The sequence below is a fragment of the Gossypium arboreum genome, chromosome 10 (genome assembly GCF_025698485.1).
Source record: "Gossypium arboreum isolate Shixiya-1 chromosome 10, ASM2569848v2, whole genome shotgun sequence".
Classification (NCBI taxonomy): domain Eukaryota; kingdom Viridiplantae; phylum Streptophyta; class Magnoliopsida; order Malvales; family Malvaceae; genus Gossypium; species Gossypium arboreum.
In genome coordinates, this window is record NC_069079.1 from 130,905,962 (window position 1) to 130,921,665 (window position 15,704).

The window sequence follows — 15,704 nt, forward strand, 5'->3', positions numbered from 1 at the left end:
ACGGGAATTATTTTACTCATATTTTGGTAAAAATAAGTAAAATACAATCTAGCTCTTAATATAAACACCTTACGTGTTTAGAAAATGATAAAATATCGATATTTTTTATCTTCACGACTACCAAAAGCCACGTTGGATGGCAAAACTGACCGGAAAAAATTATCAATTAAAACAGAATCTAAAAATATGCATTTAGTTTGAAACAAAGTGTGTGTGAATTTATATAGGCATTTCGCCACTATCTACAATGACAACTTTAGCTTTTGGTACCCCACTTTGTCTTCCTTGAGCTTCAATCTTGAAGACAACATCCATTCCGGCGATCACCTTGCCGAATACAACATGATGACCGTCCAACCTTTCATAAATCAACGGCATGCATGCGTGCATGTCAGCTCGGGAAAATCTCATACGATCTTAATGTTAATGTGAACTATGAAAAGTTCGTGCATGAAAAATAACATGATCGGAGTTTAATATTTGACCAGTCACAAGATAAGAAAACCGATGTTGCCCAATTCCATGTCTTTCACAAGGGAGAAAAATAGTAAAAAGCTATAGTACTTGAACTCAGAGGTTAGTGTTGGGTAGTGAAACATGTCCAATGTTTGGAGTAACATGCTCTCATCCCTATATATGAATATGAATCGGACATAGATGACAGATACGGATAGTTTTAGTAACAAAGATAAAAAAAGTTCAGAGAAAAGGCAAATACCAGCCGGTTGTTATGGTTGTGATGAAGAATTGTGATCCATTGGTGTTTGGTCCAGCATTGGCCATTGAAAGCCGTCCTGCTCATAATGAAGATAATAGAAAATGTAGACAATTAATAATGTACTTCTTACCAGCCTTGCCGATTTGTAGTTCGAGTTTACTGTCCCACCAATGACTAGGAAAACCTCTTAATAGAAAGAATGCATCGAAGGAGACTTATAAGCTATACAAGGATCGTAACTCACCAGGTTCTTCATGCTTAAGCTTGAAATTCTCATCGGCAAACCTTTCACCGTATATTGACTCTCCACCTCGCCCGTCGCCACGAGTAAAGTCGCCACCTTGGATCATAAAGCTTGGGATAATTCTATGAAACGTGCTCCCTTTGTAATGGAGAGGTTTCCCACTCTTTCCGGCTCCTTTCTCCCCTGTAATTCAAAGAATGAATATAAGTAGGCAGCTATAAAGTAGTGAGTTTTCATGGTTAACTAATCAGAACTAAAACAAAAAAGTTGAGCACCAATATTGAACTAAAGATCTACTCTTCAATCCATTTGGCAGCAATTTCAAATCCCACATGCTATGTTACTTTGATTCTTCATCAACACTTGTGTCCAACACATGGATATGGGATATGACCTACAAAGATCCTTCAAATACATGAAAAGACTAAGAAAAACTAACCATACCCGTGCCAGATTCAGGGAAACCCAAGTCCAAGTAACATATCCCACGTTATATATATATCTTGGTATTATCATCTAATACATCTAAACTTTATAAGACGACTTTTACTCGATATTTGTACACGTAGTGTTAAGGCATGTCATAGGACTCTTGAATAACAGTTTTACTCCTAATAAACAAGGATTATACTTTCATTAACAAGCTGAACATCCAAAGATGCAAATAGACAGATAAGATACTTAGAATGTTCGGGTCAAGAAGATATTGAAGCATATACTCAGATCCAGAAAAATGAGGCCCAGCCATTGCTAAATTATGCAAAAATAAGTTGCTTTTATAAGTAAAAATACATCTATAATAAAAAGATTGTCACTTTATTATACAATACAAAAATCACTGCAACTTTGTGCCTGCTCCGTGCTTGCGAGAAATAAATCACATTACTTCGAGCACTAAAAACATATAACATAAGAAGGGAGCAGATGTTACTTATTTACCTGTACAAAGGGCACGGAAGTTCTCTGCAGAAAGGAAACAAAAGTTATGATTCGTAACAACTAATGGGTAATTGCACATTGTTTCCATGAAAATGAAGGTCAAAGAACAGCAAAATTTCTGAGCTATTTACCTGCAGTTTTAGGAACGGTTTTGCCGAATAGACCTATGACTATTCGACCTGAAAGCAAAAACCAACCAACATAGTTATTGTATCTAAGAAACCTTCTAAGCAATAACAGTGTGGGATACAAATTTACTGTAAAAAAAAAAAGGGTAAAAGTACTATGAAGACTCTTGTACTAAGAGCCAGATTGCATTTTGTCCTCTTTACTAAAAAAAAAAAAAGGGCAAATTAGCCCTTGTACCTAAGATCAAAGAGCAAATCGACCTTTTTTACTAAAAATTTCATCCATTTTTTAAGTAGAAAGGGTAAAATGAAATATGACTCCTTGTACAAGAGTCTCCATGCTAGTTTTACCTAGAAAAGCAAGAAAACGAAAAATTCGACATTTAGTCCTCCTATCATTCCAATTTTTCCAACTAATGATTGCATGTTTTGTTTGTAAGACCCTAAATTTATATAATTCAACAACAGAAAAAGGGACTACTTCAGAATGATTAATACAAACATTGGATAGTGGGAAAATTTCAATTTTTAAATGATAAAAATGCAAACTTTACAAAAAAAGGGAAAAAAATTAAAAAAATTTCCTTTTAAAGTAAACTAGCACAATAAATACCACTATTACAGAAAAAAATATATCAAACAAAAGCCATACCAGCAGATTTTCCATCAATCTGAACATCAAAGTAAACTTTATGCGTAATTTCTTCTGAATCATCATCAAAACCCTAAAATCACATTAAAAAAGGACAAAAAAAACCCCAAATTCACTTCAATTAAATAAACATACCCTATAGATCCATAGATTCAAAAAAGAGAGTAAGAGTTTACCATAAATGAATTGACAAACCTGACTAAGCTTAGGCTCTGGAACTCCAGCATCGCTAAATCGATTCTAAAAAAAAAAAAATCAAAAAAGAAGGGAAAAAACCCTTTTTTTCAAATTTTTAGGGGTAAGGAAATAAAAGAGGAGAGAACAATAAAGGTACCTGAATTATAGCTAAGGTTCCAAAAAGAACTAGAAACCATAACACTGCAACCGAAGCCAATCTCGTTTTAGTGGCCATCTCCTTGCTTCTGGTTTTTCTTCAGCAGTATTTCAATGGCGAAAATGGTAGAGTGTGTGTATATACCGTATAGAGTTTTTCTTTTCCCTGTTGGGGAATTTCAGTTGAAAACCGGTTTATTGGGCTGCTTCTGTTTCATGGGTAAATTATACCCAGGTTACCAAAATATTCAAAAACTTTCATTTAAATTATTAAACTGTTAAACTCGTTATTATATAATTTTTTTGTTAGCATCAATTACACCAAAGGAAAAGCACTCATTTCTTTTCTCATATATAATTTACAAATCAATACGGTGTTACTCATTAACAAAATTTCAACTCTATCGAGTGAAAAAAATTACTAGAGACCTAATCGTTTTAGGAAATAATAAGTATGCTTCGAAGAGTTTTTCTTTTTGTCCTTTAATATTTTGATAAAAAAATTCAAAATATACCCACAAAAATAAATTTTTAACATTTCAATTTCATCATTTGAAATCTAAAGTTGTCAATGGATTAAATTATTTGTGTAAGTCTAAAGACTCGTCTCAACCAAAAGATTAACTTAGACAAAAATATAAGCTCATATCTTAATCAAATTGGGATTTGGGTAAATTTTTTTAATGCTACTTTAAAATATTTTAAAAAAACTACCTCATCCCAAAGCTTAAATCCAAATATTCCATGACAAAAGAATATAAATATGCATATATACAATTAGATAAAGAATATGTATGCTTTAAATGCACTAGTCTGCCGGTTGAGTCTTAACTCGATTGACATGGGTATTATTGTCAATGCAGGAGGACGTGGATTTAAATGCGCTGAAGCACATTATCCTATTATTTATAGGTTGGGAAGGGACTATGGATGATTTTAGACATTGTGTCGAAAAGAACATATATTATCAGAACCTATAATAAGATTGTTCAAAAAAATTTTGCAGTAATCCTCTTCCAACGATAGCTTATATTCTAAATTTTAAATTTCAAAATATTTTAATTAATCATTATCGTCTCAATTAAATCCTTTTACCATCTTAGTCATTCGCTAGTATTTAAAATTTTAGCCCATATTCGGCTTGAAAATCATTTTCTTTTCCCAAGTAGCTTGTAGTGTATTTAAATCACATGGATCAAATTAAATACACTTTAACATTTATTATATAAATAATTTGGATATAGTTTATTTTCAAAAATCTGTTTAAATATTTTCGAAATTGGTTGTCCTTTTTAACTTATCAGATTCAAAATGTTCATATACGATAAGTACACACGTGTTTACAATTTTATCCATATTTTTAAATATGTATCAGATCATATCTGAATTGACATTTTAACTCTTAAAGATAGCTAAGATAATAGAAGGATCTAATTGATATACTAACAATACCTTTAGGACTTAATTAGAATCTGACTGAAAGTTTGGGGACTTTTGATAGAATTAACCCTAAAACAAAAATGCATCTTTAGTAGACTATTGATTTGAGAAAAAAAAAAAAAACAGCCAGCAATGACATAGCCTTCCCACCATTAGGGTAAACTTATTACATTAGTAACTCTAAAGTTGGTTACTCCACAATAAAAATTTGATTAAATCGGTTAATCTATCATTAAATAGTAATAGAATACTAACGTTATATTTTTATGTTAGCCACTCTAAAATTAAGGTAAATTACTCATCAATCACTCTAAATAAGGATCGTTCTTATTTCAGTAACTCAGAATTTTTTTGTACAAATGTATCATTAGTTTCTAGTTACCATTTAATGGTAGACTGAACAATTTAATTAGTTTCTTTTTTAGATGACCAAATTAACAAAAAAGAAATTTACGATGACCCAAATAAGAATAACCTCTATTTAGAAGAATGACTAACAGTGTAATTTAACCTGAGTTAATAACATCCCTTCATTTTTTATTTGTCTTAGAAGGAAAAAAATTAGCCATATTTTAACAGGTTTCTTCACAATTTTCGGTTTCTCTTTCCCTATAAAAATTTCATTGACTAAAAAACATGTTGGATTGAATTTTTTAGCAGTCCATGTAGACATTTAGATAAAAAAAAGATGTCCAAAGACCCCCAAATCCTTAAAATTTTCCAAACATCAAAACAACAATGGCAATATCAGCTGTCAAATATTGGTTCATCACCACCCAAGTATTTAGAATCGATTAAGAAACACCCCACAAAGGCCACAGACACAAGACTCAACCATCCCATAACATCATTTGCATGTTGTCTTCTTGTTTTGTTTTGTTTTGTTTTGGAGACATTGTAAGAGAACAAACAAACAAACCCAATGTCCAAACAATCTTATAGGGTTTGCCTCTGCTTTCGGAGGAGGTTTAAGATGGCGGTTGCACAAGCACCAGAAGATGTCAAAAACTTGTTTGAGATGTATTCTGAGAATGGGTTAATGAATGTTGATGGATTGCATAAGTTCTTAGTTGAGTATCAAAAAGAAGATGAGACTACAACAGATGATGCTCAAAAGATTATTGATGGTTCGACACATTTGCCTAAAAACGGTTTACATGTTGAAGCATTTTTTAGGCACCTCTTTAGTGATACTAATTCCCCTCAAGTTTCTCTAGGGGTAACAATTTCTCTCTCTCTCTCTCTCTCTCTCTTATTATTATTAGTTTTAATTCGTTCGGTATCATTATTGTTTGAACATTTTGAATAGACTTAAGCACATAATCTTTAGAGATTGAGAGGGCTACCCTTAAAAATTGACATAGCTGATGGAATAACCTCATATCGACATACATGGACCAGTTTTTAACAATAAAATTAGATGAAATTTTTAACAGAATGACCAGTTTACTCTTTGATCTAATGTAAATAGATTAATTTTTCTCGTATTATTAGTGGAAGGACAAAATGCAATCTGACTTTTCAGGGTACTTTTATCTACACTTTGTGCTATTGTTGTTTATGTCATGTTCATGTCCTTGGTTTTCAGGTACACCATGATATGAATGCTCCTTTGTCTCATTATTTCATATTTACCGGTCACAATTCTTACCTTACCGGGAATCAACTCAACAGCGATTGCAGCGACGTCCCCATCATAAACGCACTTAAGAGAGGTGTGAGAGTGATAGAACTTGATATATGGCCGAATTCAGAAAAAGACGATGTTCATGTTCTTCATGGGGGGTAAGTGTAAGCATTGCCCGTTTCTTATCTGCACTTGCCGCCATCGAAAGCCAAAGAAAACATCGAATTGCACATGACGTAGCTTAAAAATGGTTGCTTGTTTATGTCGCAAGGCATCTTGCACATAAGCATTTGTTGCTATTGTTTATGTTTCGTTACTATAACCACTTATAATTTTTCTTTCATGTAGGACTTTGACAGCTCCGGTGACGCTCCTCAAATGCTTGAGTTCTATTAAGGAGTACGCTTTCGTTTCCTCGGACTTTCCTGTCGTAATAACTCTAGAAGACCATCTCACTCCGGATCTTCAGGCTAAAGCTGCCAATGTGAGTGTTGGTGCTTTTCAATGTGAATGTAAAATTCAGTATTGCCATATCACTTATGCTTCGGTGGCTAATTTCTAGATGATCACCGAAACGCTTGGAGACATCTTGTTTACTCCCGGCTCGGAAGTCTTTAAAGAATTCCCTTCTCCGGAGACATTAAAGAAACGCATAATCATATCTACGAAACCACCAAAGGATTACACAGAAGCCAAAGAAGATAAGGATAAAGAGAATGATTTGAAAAGCGATAAGGCCGACGATGAAGTGGCAACGAAAAAAGTAAGTTCCTAACCTTAAAAGTAATGTAATTGATTACAATGTGCTTGCTGATGTTGTATGTTATGTACTACTTCAAAATGGCAGGCCGAGCCGCACGAAAACAAGCCAAAGCAAAAAAAGGCACCAGAATATAAACGTTTAATCGCCATTCATGCTGGGAAACCAAAGGGTGGATTAGATGAGTGTCTAGAAGTGGACCCCGAAAAAGTGAGACGGCTTAGCTTGAGTGAACTAGAACTTGAAAAAGCTGCAGAAACTCATGGAAAACAAATAGTCAGGTAACTCATAGCAATACTAATAATACATGTTCCAAGTGATCTAACTAGTATAAACATTTATCGAGAGCACTATCCATTGCTTCACTGCTTCGATCGAAGTTCTATACCCAATAAGCGAAATGTAGACTTTCTTTGTTCTGATGTCTCTGCATTGTTACAGGTTTACACAGAGGAACATGCTTAGGGTATACCCGAAGGGCATACGAGTTGATTCTTCCAATTACAACCCGATGATTGCGTGGTTGCACGGAGCTCAAATGGTCGCATTTAATATGCAGGGTTGTGATAAACATTTATGGTTGATGCACGGAATGTTTAAAGCCAACGGGCAATGCGGATACGTGAAAAAACCCGATTTCCTACTAAACACTAACGAAATCTTCGATCCCGAAGTTAAGCATTCAGAGAAAACGATTTTGAAAGTGAGTGTTTTGATTGCCATGTGAACTGAAATATATATTTAATCTTCAATCAATACTTATAGTTAGTTGTTTCTTGTTTCAAAAGGTAACTGTATATTTGGGTGAAGGATGGTATTATGATTTTGATCATACACATTTCGATCCGTATTCGCCTCCGGACTTCTACGTAAAGGTAAATTTCATATACGTCGAGTTCCTTGTAACACAAGCAATCTTCGGATCAATAATATCTATGTCTATAGGTGGGGATTGCAGGGGTTCCAGCAGATAAACAGATGACGAAATCAAAGATAGTAGAAGATAGTTGGGTGCCTAGTTGGAACCAAGAATTTGAGTTCCATTTAACCATGCCTCAACTAGCTCTACTTCGGATCGAAGTCCACGAATATGACATGTCCGAAAAAGACGACTTTGCAGGCCAAACATGTTTACCGGTTTCCGAAATAAGAAGTGGGATCAGAGCAGTTCCGCTCATGGACAAAAAAGGCGACAAGTACAACAACGTAAAACTTCTAATGCGGTTCGAGTTCACCAATCCATCATAACTCATTTCAAAAGGTTGACCTTTATGTCATTTACTGGTTTTTGAGAACCGCTGTGAAGTTATGTGATGCATATTGTAATACACAATTTTGTTGACAAAGAAAAGTGAAACTAGTTTTGTATTTAGCATGGTGATAATGTGTTTTTGAAAGAAAAAAATTATTTTGAAGTATTTTTAATTTTTGGCGTAATGAATTATTCAGCTCTTCAACTTTACAAAAAAAGCTATTTTAGTTTTCATTTAATTTTTCTCCAATTTTAGCCCTTAAATTTTTACATTGTTTATCACTCAAAAATAGATAGAAAAGTTAATATTTGTTAACTTTATTGGCATGATAGTCCACGTGTATATCACATTATAAATTAATTGTTTTTTAAAATTAAAAAATATGTTTTATATTTTAATAATTTTTATAATTTCTTTATTTTTAAAAATTTAAATAATTATTGAAACAAACATTAATTTTTCATCCATTTTGAGGTAATTTGACAAATATCATAAGTTTAAGAGTTAAAAGAGACGAAAATTAAATAAATAACTAAAATAATTTTTTGTAAAGCTGAGGGCTAAATAAGTCATTGTGCCTTATTTAAATACCAATTAAAGTTTAAAACTTATTTGGATGTAATGAAAGTATGATGGCTTATTTAAATAAGGGTAAACTATATCAGTAGTCACTAAATTATGGGTAAGTTTTTGTTTTAGTCATTTAATTAAATAAAGTTACAATTTGGTCACTGAATTATTCAAATTTTTTCATTTAAGTCATTGAACAATTCAAAAGTTTTTATTTAAGTCACTAGACTATTAAGTTTTTTATTAAAAAAAGTTCCGCCAGTGAATTCCAAGCGACAATTCGACGATTTATACGGTGGATCAAGACCTATAATTTAATAACTAATAATACAAATTACCTTTTAAATAAAGTAACAAAGTTCAACAACTTATTTAATATATTAACCTAAATTTATTTTGGATATAAATTAACAACCAGTTTGCTAATAAAGTCATATATATATATATATATATATATAAAACAATTGAGGTATTAATTTTAGAGGTAGGTAATGATCAAATCAAGTATTTATCAGTCAATATGCAGCCCATCAAAGTTTTCAGTATCTTGAAAAACAAAAATACCTTCATGCAAATCCAAAACTTTATTACCAAAATCCACTGTTGTTTGATGTGGATTTAGTATAATGAAATCAAAGGTGAAAGGGAGAAGACGGAATTAAATTATATATTTTTACGATAATAAAAATAGTAATTTTATTATTTTAATAGGTTATATATTTATAATTTTAAAAGATTAAATTAAATTTTATTATTTTTGGAGAACTAAAATATAATTTTACTATTACTAATTTAAAATTTTATAAATTATAAAGAAATCTAAATAGAAAATTTTTTATTTTTGAGGATTATGAGGCCATATATAAATATGCATAGAAAATGGATTAAAATTTTGAGATGTTAAATAGTTATTTAATTTAATATTTGTAATGATTGATTTTTATGTTAATTATCGATACAATTGTGAGTTTTAATTTAATATATTTATGGTTAATATAATTTTTATTCTCTAAATTTGATAATTAGGTCATTTTACTTTGGTGTTTGTATATTTTTGTTGACTTTGGTATATAAATTTGACAATTAGATCTATTTTGGTCATTAAATTTAAATTCCATCTGAAGTGGCACAATCTCTGCCACATTATCAAACTTTTACATTTATCAAGTGTTGAGGTGTCAAAGTGCAGAAAAAAAATACAAGTACCAAAATAGACCTTGCGAAGTTCAGGGACTAAAAGTAATATTAACCCATATATCTGTGGCTAAAACGAAGAAGTGGGTCACGGGTCAATTGGCTACCACCAGGGCCGCTAATCCACCACCCTCCTTGAGTCGTTGGCCCACCTTATCTTGGTGGCTTCACAATGTTTAAAATTTTAAAGTGATTGAGTAAATAATTTAGAATGAAATTAGAATTTAGTTTTTAAAAGTTTGTCAAATTCTACTCTTAACCCTTATATTCCACGTAAGTTGAGGATTTAGTCGAATTTAGTTTTTGTACTTGTTAAATTGGTCAATTTAATCCCTGTACTTTTTAAATTTTGAAATTTTAATCTTGACTCAAACAACAACAATTAAATCTATTTGGTTAAAATTCTACCATTAGTCATGTACTATGTGTAACATTATAAATGTGTCAATGTTCTTCAATTGGATCATTCTTAGCCTCTATACTTTTTGAAATTCAGAATTTTAGCCTTAACGCAAACGACAGTCGTTAAATTCATTAACTAGCTTTTTGTGTTTAATATGTAAAAACAACAAGCTGAAATGACATTACACATGCTACAATATATTTGCTACATTAAATTTTAGAAATAACAAAACTTAAAAAATATAAAAACTATTGTTTGATCGGGATAGAAATTTTAAAATTAAATCAAATTAAAAAAATAAAGATTAAATCCACAACTTACACATAGTACAAGGACTAATAGCAAAATTTAATCTGAAAAATAAAACTCCAAATCTAGGCGGAAACATGTAGTGGCCTTAGTCTCCCAAAATGAAAATTTCTCTATATAGACTCTTCAATTTTTATGAAATTACATATTAATATTGTCTGAGTGTTTTTCCGTCATGTCTCATTAAAAGGGACAATAGAATAATTATACACATAATTACCATTCACGGAATTGACGTTCTTGATAAGCTCTATGCATGGTGGACACATGTATTATTCTAGTCTACTTGCTATACTTCATAGTCCCACACGCAAACTCCTTAGTATATGCGAACTGGGATCGCGAATTACCCTTGCGAGCCCCCACTACGAGACTTGCACGCATCCAACTATAATGGTTAAATTTCACTTTAACTTCTCCAAAAATTCATTATTAATTTCTGGCCCCCCAAAAAAACTATTTTCTAGCTAAACCCCCCCCCCCCTTAAATCTAGGTCGTAGATTTGTCTAGTGATAAGGACAAACAACTGGGCTTTATTGTAATGACCAAGCCAATTCTTCTAATTATTCAAAGTCAAAGACCTTTATCTAGTTTTCATTAAACACCCCCTTTTATGTAGCTATGGCCCCAACGTGCTATTTTTTAAAAATAAAAATAAAAAATGTGTGAAAAGCAGCATTTAATTAAATTAAATTCAGTGAACAAAATTTGACAAAATCATGGAACCCATCCATTTTTGGGCACTGAAATTCCCAATGAATCAACCTCGAAAGCTGGAGGTCGATGCCAATTTGTAAAAGTTTCAAACCACATGCCCCAAACTCAAAGTCAAGTTGTTCTAATCAATTATTTATTGTTTGGTCTAATTTCAGTTTTAGTCCCTCTATTATACGTAAATTTGATTTTAATCTATTTTCATTTGGTTTAATTTTATCTTATTTTAAGCGTTTGACTGAAATGTAAATTTATTATTGATTGAATATGATTTTTATATGACCTTGATTGTATGGTAGAATAGCAACAAAAAATAATCACAATCATCACTTTCATTGCTGCAGCTAAGTATGCTATTAATTTGGACCTGCTAATAACATTATAAAACAAAGAAGTTAGAAAATTCTTTTAGGAGGACGAGATTATATTGTAATTTTTACGATAGTAAATATGTAATTTCACCATTTTATTAGCCCATTTCTTTATAATTTTTAAAGGATTAAATCAATTCTTTATAATTTTTAAGGGGTCAAAGTGCAATTTGATAAGAACTATCATTTTCATCTCATTTTACCATCAAAATATAAAAGTAGATGATCAAAGGTTCTATTTACAATATCTCTTGAGTTATAATTGTTTTCTCACTTTGGCGGCCAAACTATTTTTGTTTCACTTTTAGTACAGGAACTATCACTTTTGTCCAATTTTATCCCAAAAATTATTTACATCCAATAAAAGTATGCCACATGTCAAATTTTTATTACCACTTTTTCTTTTAAGTTAAACTGCAATGAAATTCAAGTATCAAATAGAGACAAAAAAAAAACTTATGTACCAAAGTGAAAAAAAAAATATACTTCAAAGGTCAAATCATGAACTAAGCCCATCAAATTACACAAATTAACTCTCAAATTTCGATTTAGTGGAGTGACTAAAACCATAATTAGATCTTATCAGTTATCTTTAAAAAGATAAACTACACTAGTAGTCTCTCAACTATTAACAAAATTCTTTTTGGGTCATCCAATTATGAAAAGTTACAAAATTGCCACCCAACTATTGAAATTTTTTTTATCACCCAACTATTCAGTTTATTCTTTTCTGGTCACCAGTTGGTTAACGTGAAAATAAAAATACTAAAAAATCCAAGAAAATTGGGTGACCAAAAAAGACAAAGTTGAATAGTTGACTATTTTGTAAATTTTCATAGTTAAGTAACAACAAAGAAATTTACTAATAGTTAGATGACCATTTTGTAACTTTTCATAATTAGGTGGCCAAAAAAATTACTAATAGTTGAATGGCTAGTAGTATAATTTACCCAAATTTGAAAAATTAAACATTATCTTATGAAAAATATATGTATACCCAATTCCTAAAACAACAAAACAACAAAAGAGAGTGACAAAGCAAATTGTGAGGCAATCAATTTCTCATTGCTGTCAAAAGTGTTCACAAAATCCTTACACTACAACTCAATGTTAGATAATATAAAATCTTTAAAATATAATAAAAAAATTAATTTTTTTTTTCTTTGGGTGTTTTTTTTTTTTGAAAAATTTTCACTCTGAAACAATGGAGAATCCACCACTAGAGATGCTATCATAGTGACTGCCATTACAGACAGTCACTGCCCTTTCCAAATTAGAAACAATGTCACCAATTGTTGGTCTCTCTTTCCCTTCTAAATTCACACAATGCATTGCAGTATACGCCATTAGCTCCACTGCTTCGCTTTCGCTCATCTCCGGCTGTCCGACTCTAACATCCAAAACCTTACCCAATTCACCCGCCATAATCGCTGGCACCGCGAAATCGACTAAGCTTATTGGCGTCCCTTCATTTTCATCATTCTTGAATATAGCTCTTTTACCTGTTAGAAGCTCTAACATTACTACTCCAAGCCCGTAAACGTCGCTTTTTGTTGTTAGTACATTTAGGCCGTAGTACTCCGGGTCGATGTAACCCACTGTTCCCACTGCTTTCATCGGCCGGTAGTCTTTATCAGATTCCGGTCCCATTAATGAAAGTCCGAAATCCGAAACCCTTGCGGTCCAATACTCATCAAGCAATATGTTGGAAGACTTGATATCTCTATGGATTATTGTCGGAACCGCGTAATAGTGAAGGTATTCGATCCCTCGAGCCGCATCTAACGCGATTTTGATCCGCATTTTCCATGAATTCAACAAACTACTCGAATTTTCGACGTTGTCTTTATCGTGTAAATGGTTATAAAGTGCGCCGTTCTTCATGTATTCGTAAACTAAAAGCCTTTCGTCCCTCTCTTGGCAATAGCCTACAAGCCTAACCAAATGCTTGTGATGGAGCCGGGATAAAAATGCTAACTCCGATTCGAATGCGGTCTCTTTCTCTTGGAATTTCTTCGTCTTTTGACCCGTTTCGCCTCGCTTGATCGCCACCTCACGACCGTCGAATAATTTCCCTCGGTAAACAATGCCGAAGCTGCCGGCTCCGATCTTGTTTTCAAGGGCAAAATTATTGGTAGCTGCCGCGAGCTCAACTAAGCTGAATTCCTCAGCTCTGTCAGCGTGTTTTGATGATGATGTCCCGCTTCTCTGTCGCTTCATTGATCTCGAACCTTGTCGTCTGATCGTCAATGACCTTGATGGCGGACCGCTGTTCGAACCCGGACCGCTGTTTGAACCGGCTCGAGTAATTGTTGGCTGGACCGAATTATGTACCTTCTTTTTCCCAAAACAAACACCAGTCCATAAACAATAAGCAATAGTACAAATCCCCATAAAACCTCCAATTGATCCAACTATTGCAAAAGCCAATAACCCTCTACTCAACCCTCTAGACGTCGTCGATCGCCGTGAAACCTCCGGCGGCGGCGGAGATGACGGCGACGGGGATGGGTTGGTGAAGTTAAAACAGGGTGATGGTCTACAAATGTTACGAGAACCAAAACAAAGCCTATTTGATAGAGGATATGACCCACACTCATTACAAGAAGAATCAGTGCAAGGACCTGGTAAAATCTCAGCTCCCAAAGGTAACTCATTAATGGAGGAATTTGAACTCGACTGATTCAACTCAGGCCAACCAGGACCCCAACAAATTATTGAAAAATTCCTTGTTGTCAACCCACAAGTGAAATTCACACCAGCAACAATGGATTCAAATTGAATCCCTTCAATGGCAGTTTCATTCATAGAACCCCAACAAACAACTGTACCATTTGATCTCCTAATCCCACAGCTAAACCCATCACCCAGAGCTAACCCTGAAGCAAAGTTCAACCCTTTGTTTGAAGGAACATCGAGTTGACCCGTTGAGTTATCTCCTCTGCAAACCAACTCACCTTCCGAGTTAACCCCACAAACATGGTTTGCCCCAGCTTCGATGTTCTCCATTGACATGTTCCCGAATTGATTAACTCTGGCTGCCGCCATTGAGTTACTTCCCCAACAGGTTACTCGTCTGTTTTGACTCAGTACGATCCCACATGAAAACCCGAACCCGGATGTGATTTTACCCATTGTGAGATTACTATTGGGTAACTCTTCAGTATTGTTCCCCGTTCTCCAACAAGTTACCGGCGGTGTATTGTTCATCGCTGTAGCGCAAATCAGTTCGTCGCCGACGGAGAGGGATTGAAGGAGTACGGTGTCGTTATTGTAGAGGCGTTTACTGGGTAAAGACTGGATGGTCGTATCCCAACAGAGAAGGCTGTAACCGCCGGACCGGATTGCGCAAAAGTTCGTTCGCCCACCGGCGACGGCTGAGTAAGAGACGTTAGGGGAGATTGAGATGACAGCAGGGGAGGAGGAGAAACCACCACCGGCACGGTAGCAGATAATACGCTGATTCGGCTCCGCGGCTACGATGGCACAAACGGTGGCGGTGCCGTATACGACGGCTAGTGTAGAGCCGGAACCCAATGCATTAGTTAACGACGGGAACGAGAAAACGTTAAGGAAACTAACGGCGACAAGGAAAAGGAAAGTTTGTTTCGTCATTTAAAGAATTCAAACTTAACGGTGGAAGAGATGGCGGCGGTTCTATCCGTCAGCTTCATTTGGCGAGGGAAAAATCAGAGGCAAAAGGGAAAGACTTTCGAAAACTGAAAGTTCAAAGTTTCAGTTTTTTAAGTGCATTTTGAGAAGAATGGAAAAATAGGCTGTGTTTGGGAGCTGAGAAATTTAATTAATTAATTAATGAAAATATTAACCGCCATTTTTTACTTGCCATATTCGAAGATACTACCATTTCTTCTCTCATATAATAATATATCCACTAAATTAGTTGAATATTTCTAAAAAAAAATTAATTGATGAAATAGGTCGTTTTTCGAAAGAGTGTGTGCAAACTTATTCAGTTAAGTGTACTTTATTACTAATTGTACAGAACACGCACCAGCTAGACATGCTTTTCATGTTATATCAGCCGGAA

The 15,704-nt window shown here is 33.7% G+C and overlaps 3 protein-coding genes across 5 annotated transcripts; 1 reads left to right on the forward strand and 2 right to left on the reverse strand.

Moving 5' to 3' along the window:
- Positions 1–146: 146 nt before the first annotated feature.
- Positions 147–3,249, reverse strand: LOC108461496 (peptidyl-prolyl cis-trans isomerase CYP19-4-like). Its single transcript, XM_017761352.2, has 8 exons — positions 3,016–3,249; positions 2,877–2,921; positions 2,682–2,754; positions 2,033–2,080; positions 1,902–1,925; positions 963–1,145; positions 719–794; positions 147–358 (listed from the first exon to the last, which is right to left on the reverse strand). The coding sequence occupies exons 1-8, from the start codon at positions 3,091–3,093 to the stop codon at positions 220–222; spliced, it is 666 nt and encodes a 221-aa protein (XP_017616841.1). The 5' UTR covers positions 3,094–3,249; the 3' UTR covers positions 147–219.
- Positions 3,250–5,101: 1,852 nt separating this feature from the next.
- Positions 5,102–8,262, forward strand: LOC108462266 (phosphoinositide phospholipase C 2-like). Of its 3 annotated transcripts, none has more exons than XM_017762237.2 (8): positions 5,102–5,673; positions 6,043–6,239; positions 6,430–6,565; positions 6,644–6,844; positions 6,929–7,122; positions 7,283–7,544; positions 7,630–7,716; positions 7,787–8,262. In XM_017762237.2, the coding sequence occupies exons 1-8, from the start codon at positions 5,377–5,379 to the stop codon at positions 8,087–8,089; spliced, it is 1,677 nt and encodes a 558-aa protein (XP_017617726.1). In that variant the 5' UTR covers positions 5,102–5,376; the 3' UTR covers positions 8,090–8,262. The 3 variants fall into 3 exon arrangements, with proteins under 3 accessions (XP_017617726.1, XP_052876525.1, XP_052876524.1); XM_053020565.1 differs by having other exon boundaries at positions 6,956–7,122; positions 7,787–8,248; XM_053020564.1 differs by having other exon boundaries at positions 6,644–6,829; positions 7,787–8,248.
- A 4,365-nt stretch (positions 8,263–12,627) lies between these two features.
- Positions 12,628–15,496, reverse strand: LOC108463700 (putative serine/threonine-protein kinase-like protein CCR3). Its single transcript, XM_053019786.1, has one exon. The coding sequence runs from the start codon at positions 15,269–15,271 to the stop codon at positions 12,848–12,850; it is 2,424 nt and encodes an 807-aa protein (XP_052875746.1). The 5' UTR covers positions 15,272–15,496; the 3' UTR covers positions 12,628–12,847.
- Between the last annotated feature and the right edge of the window lie 208 nt (positions 15,497–15,704).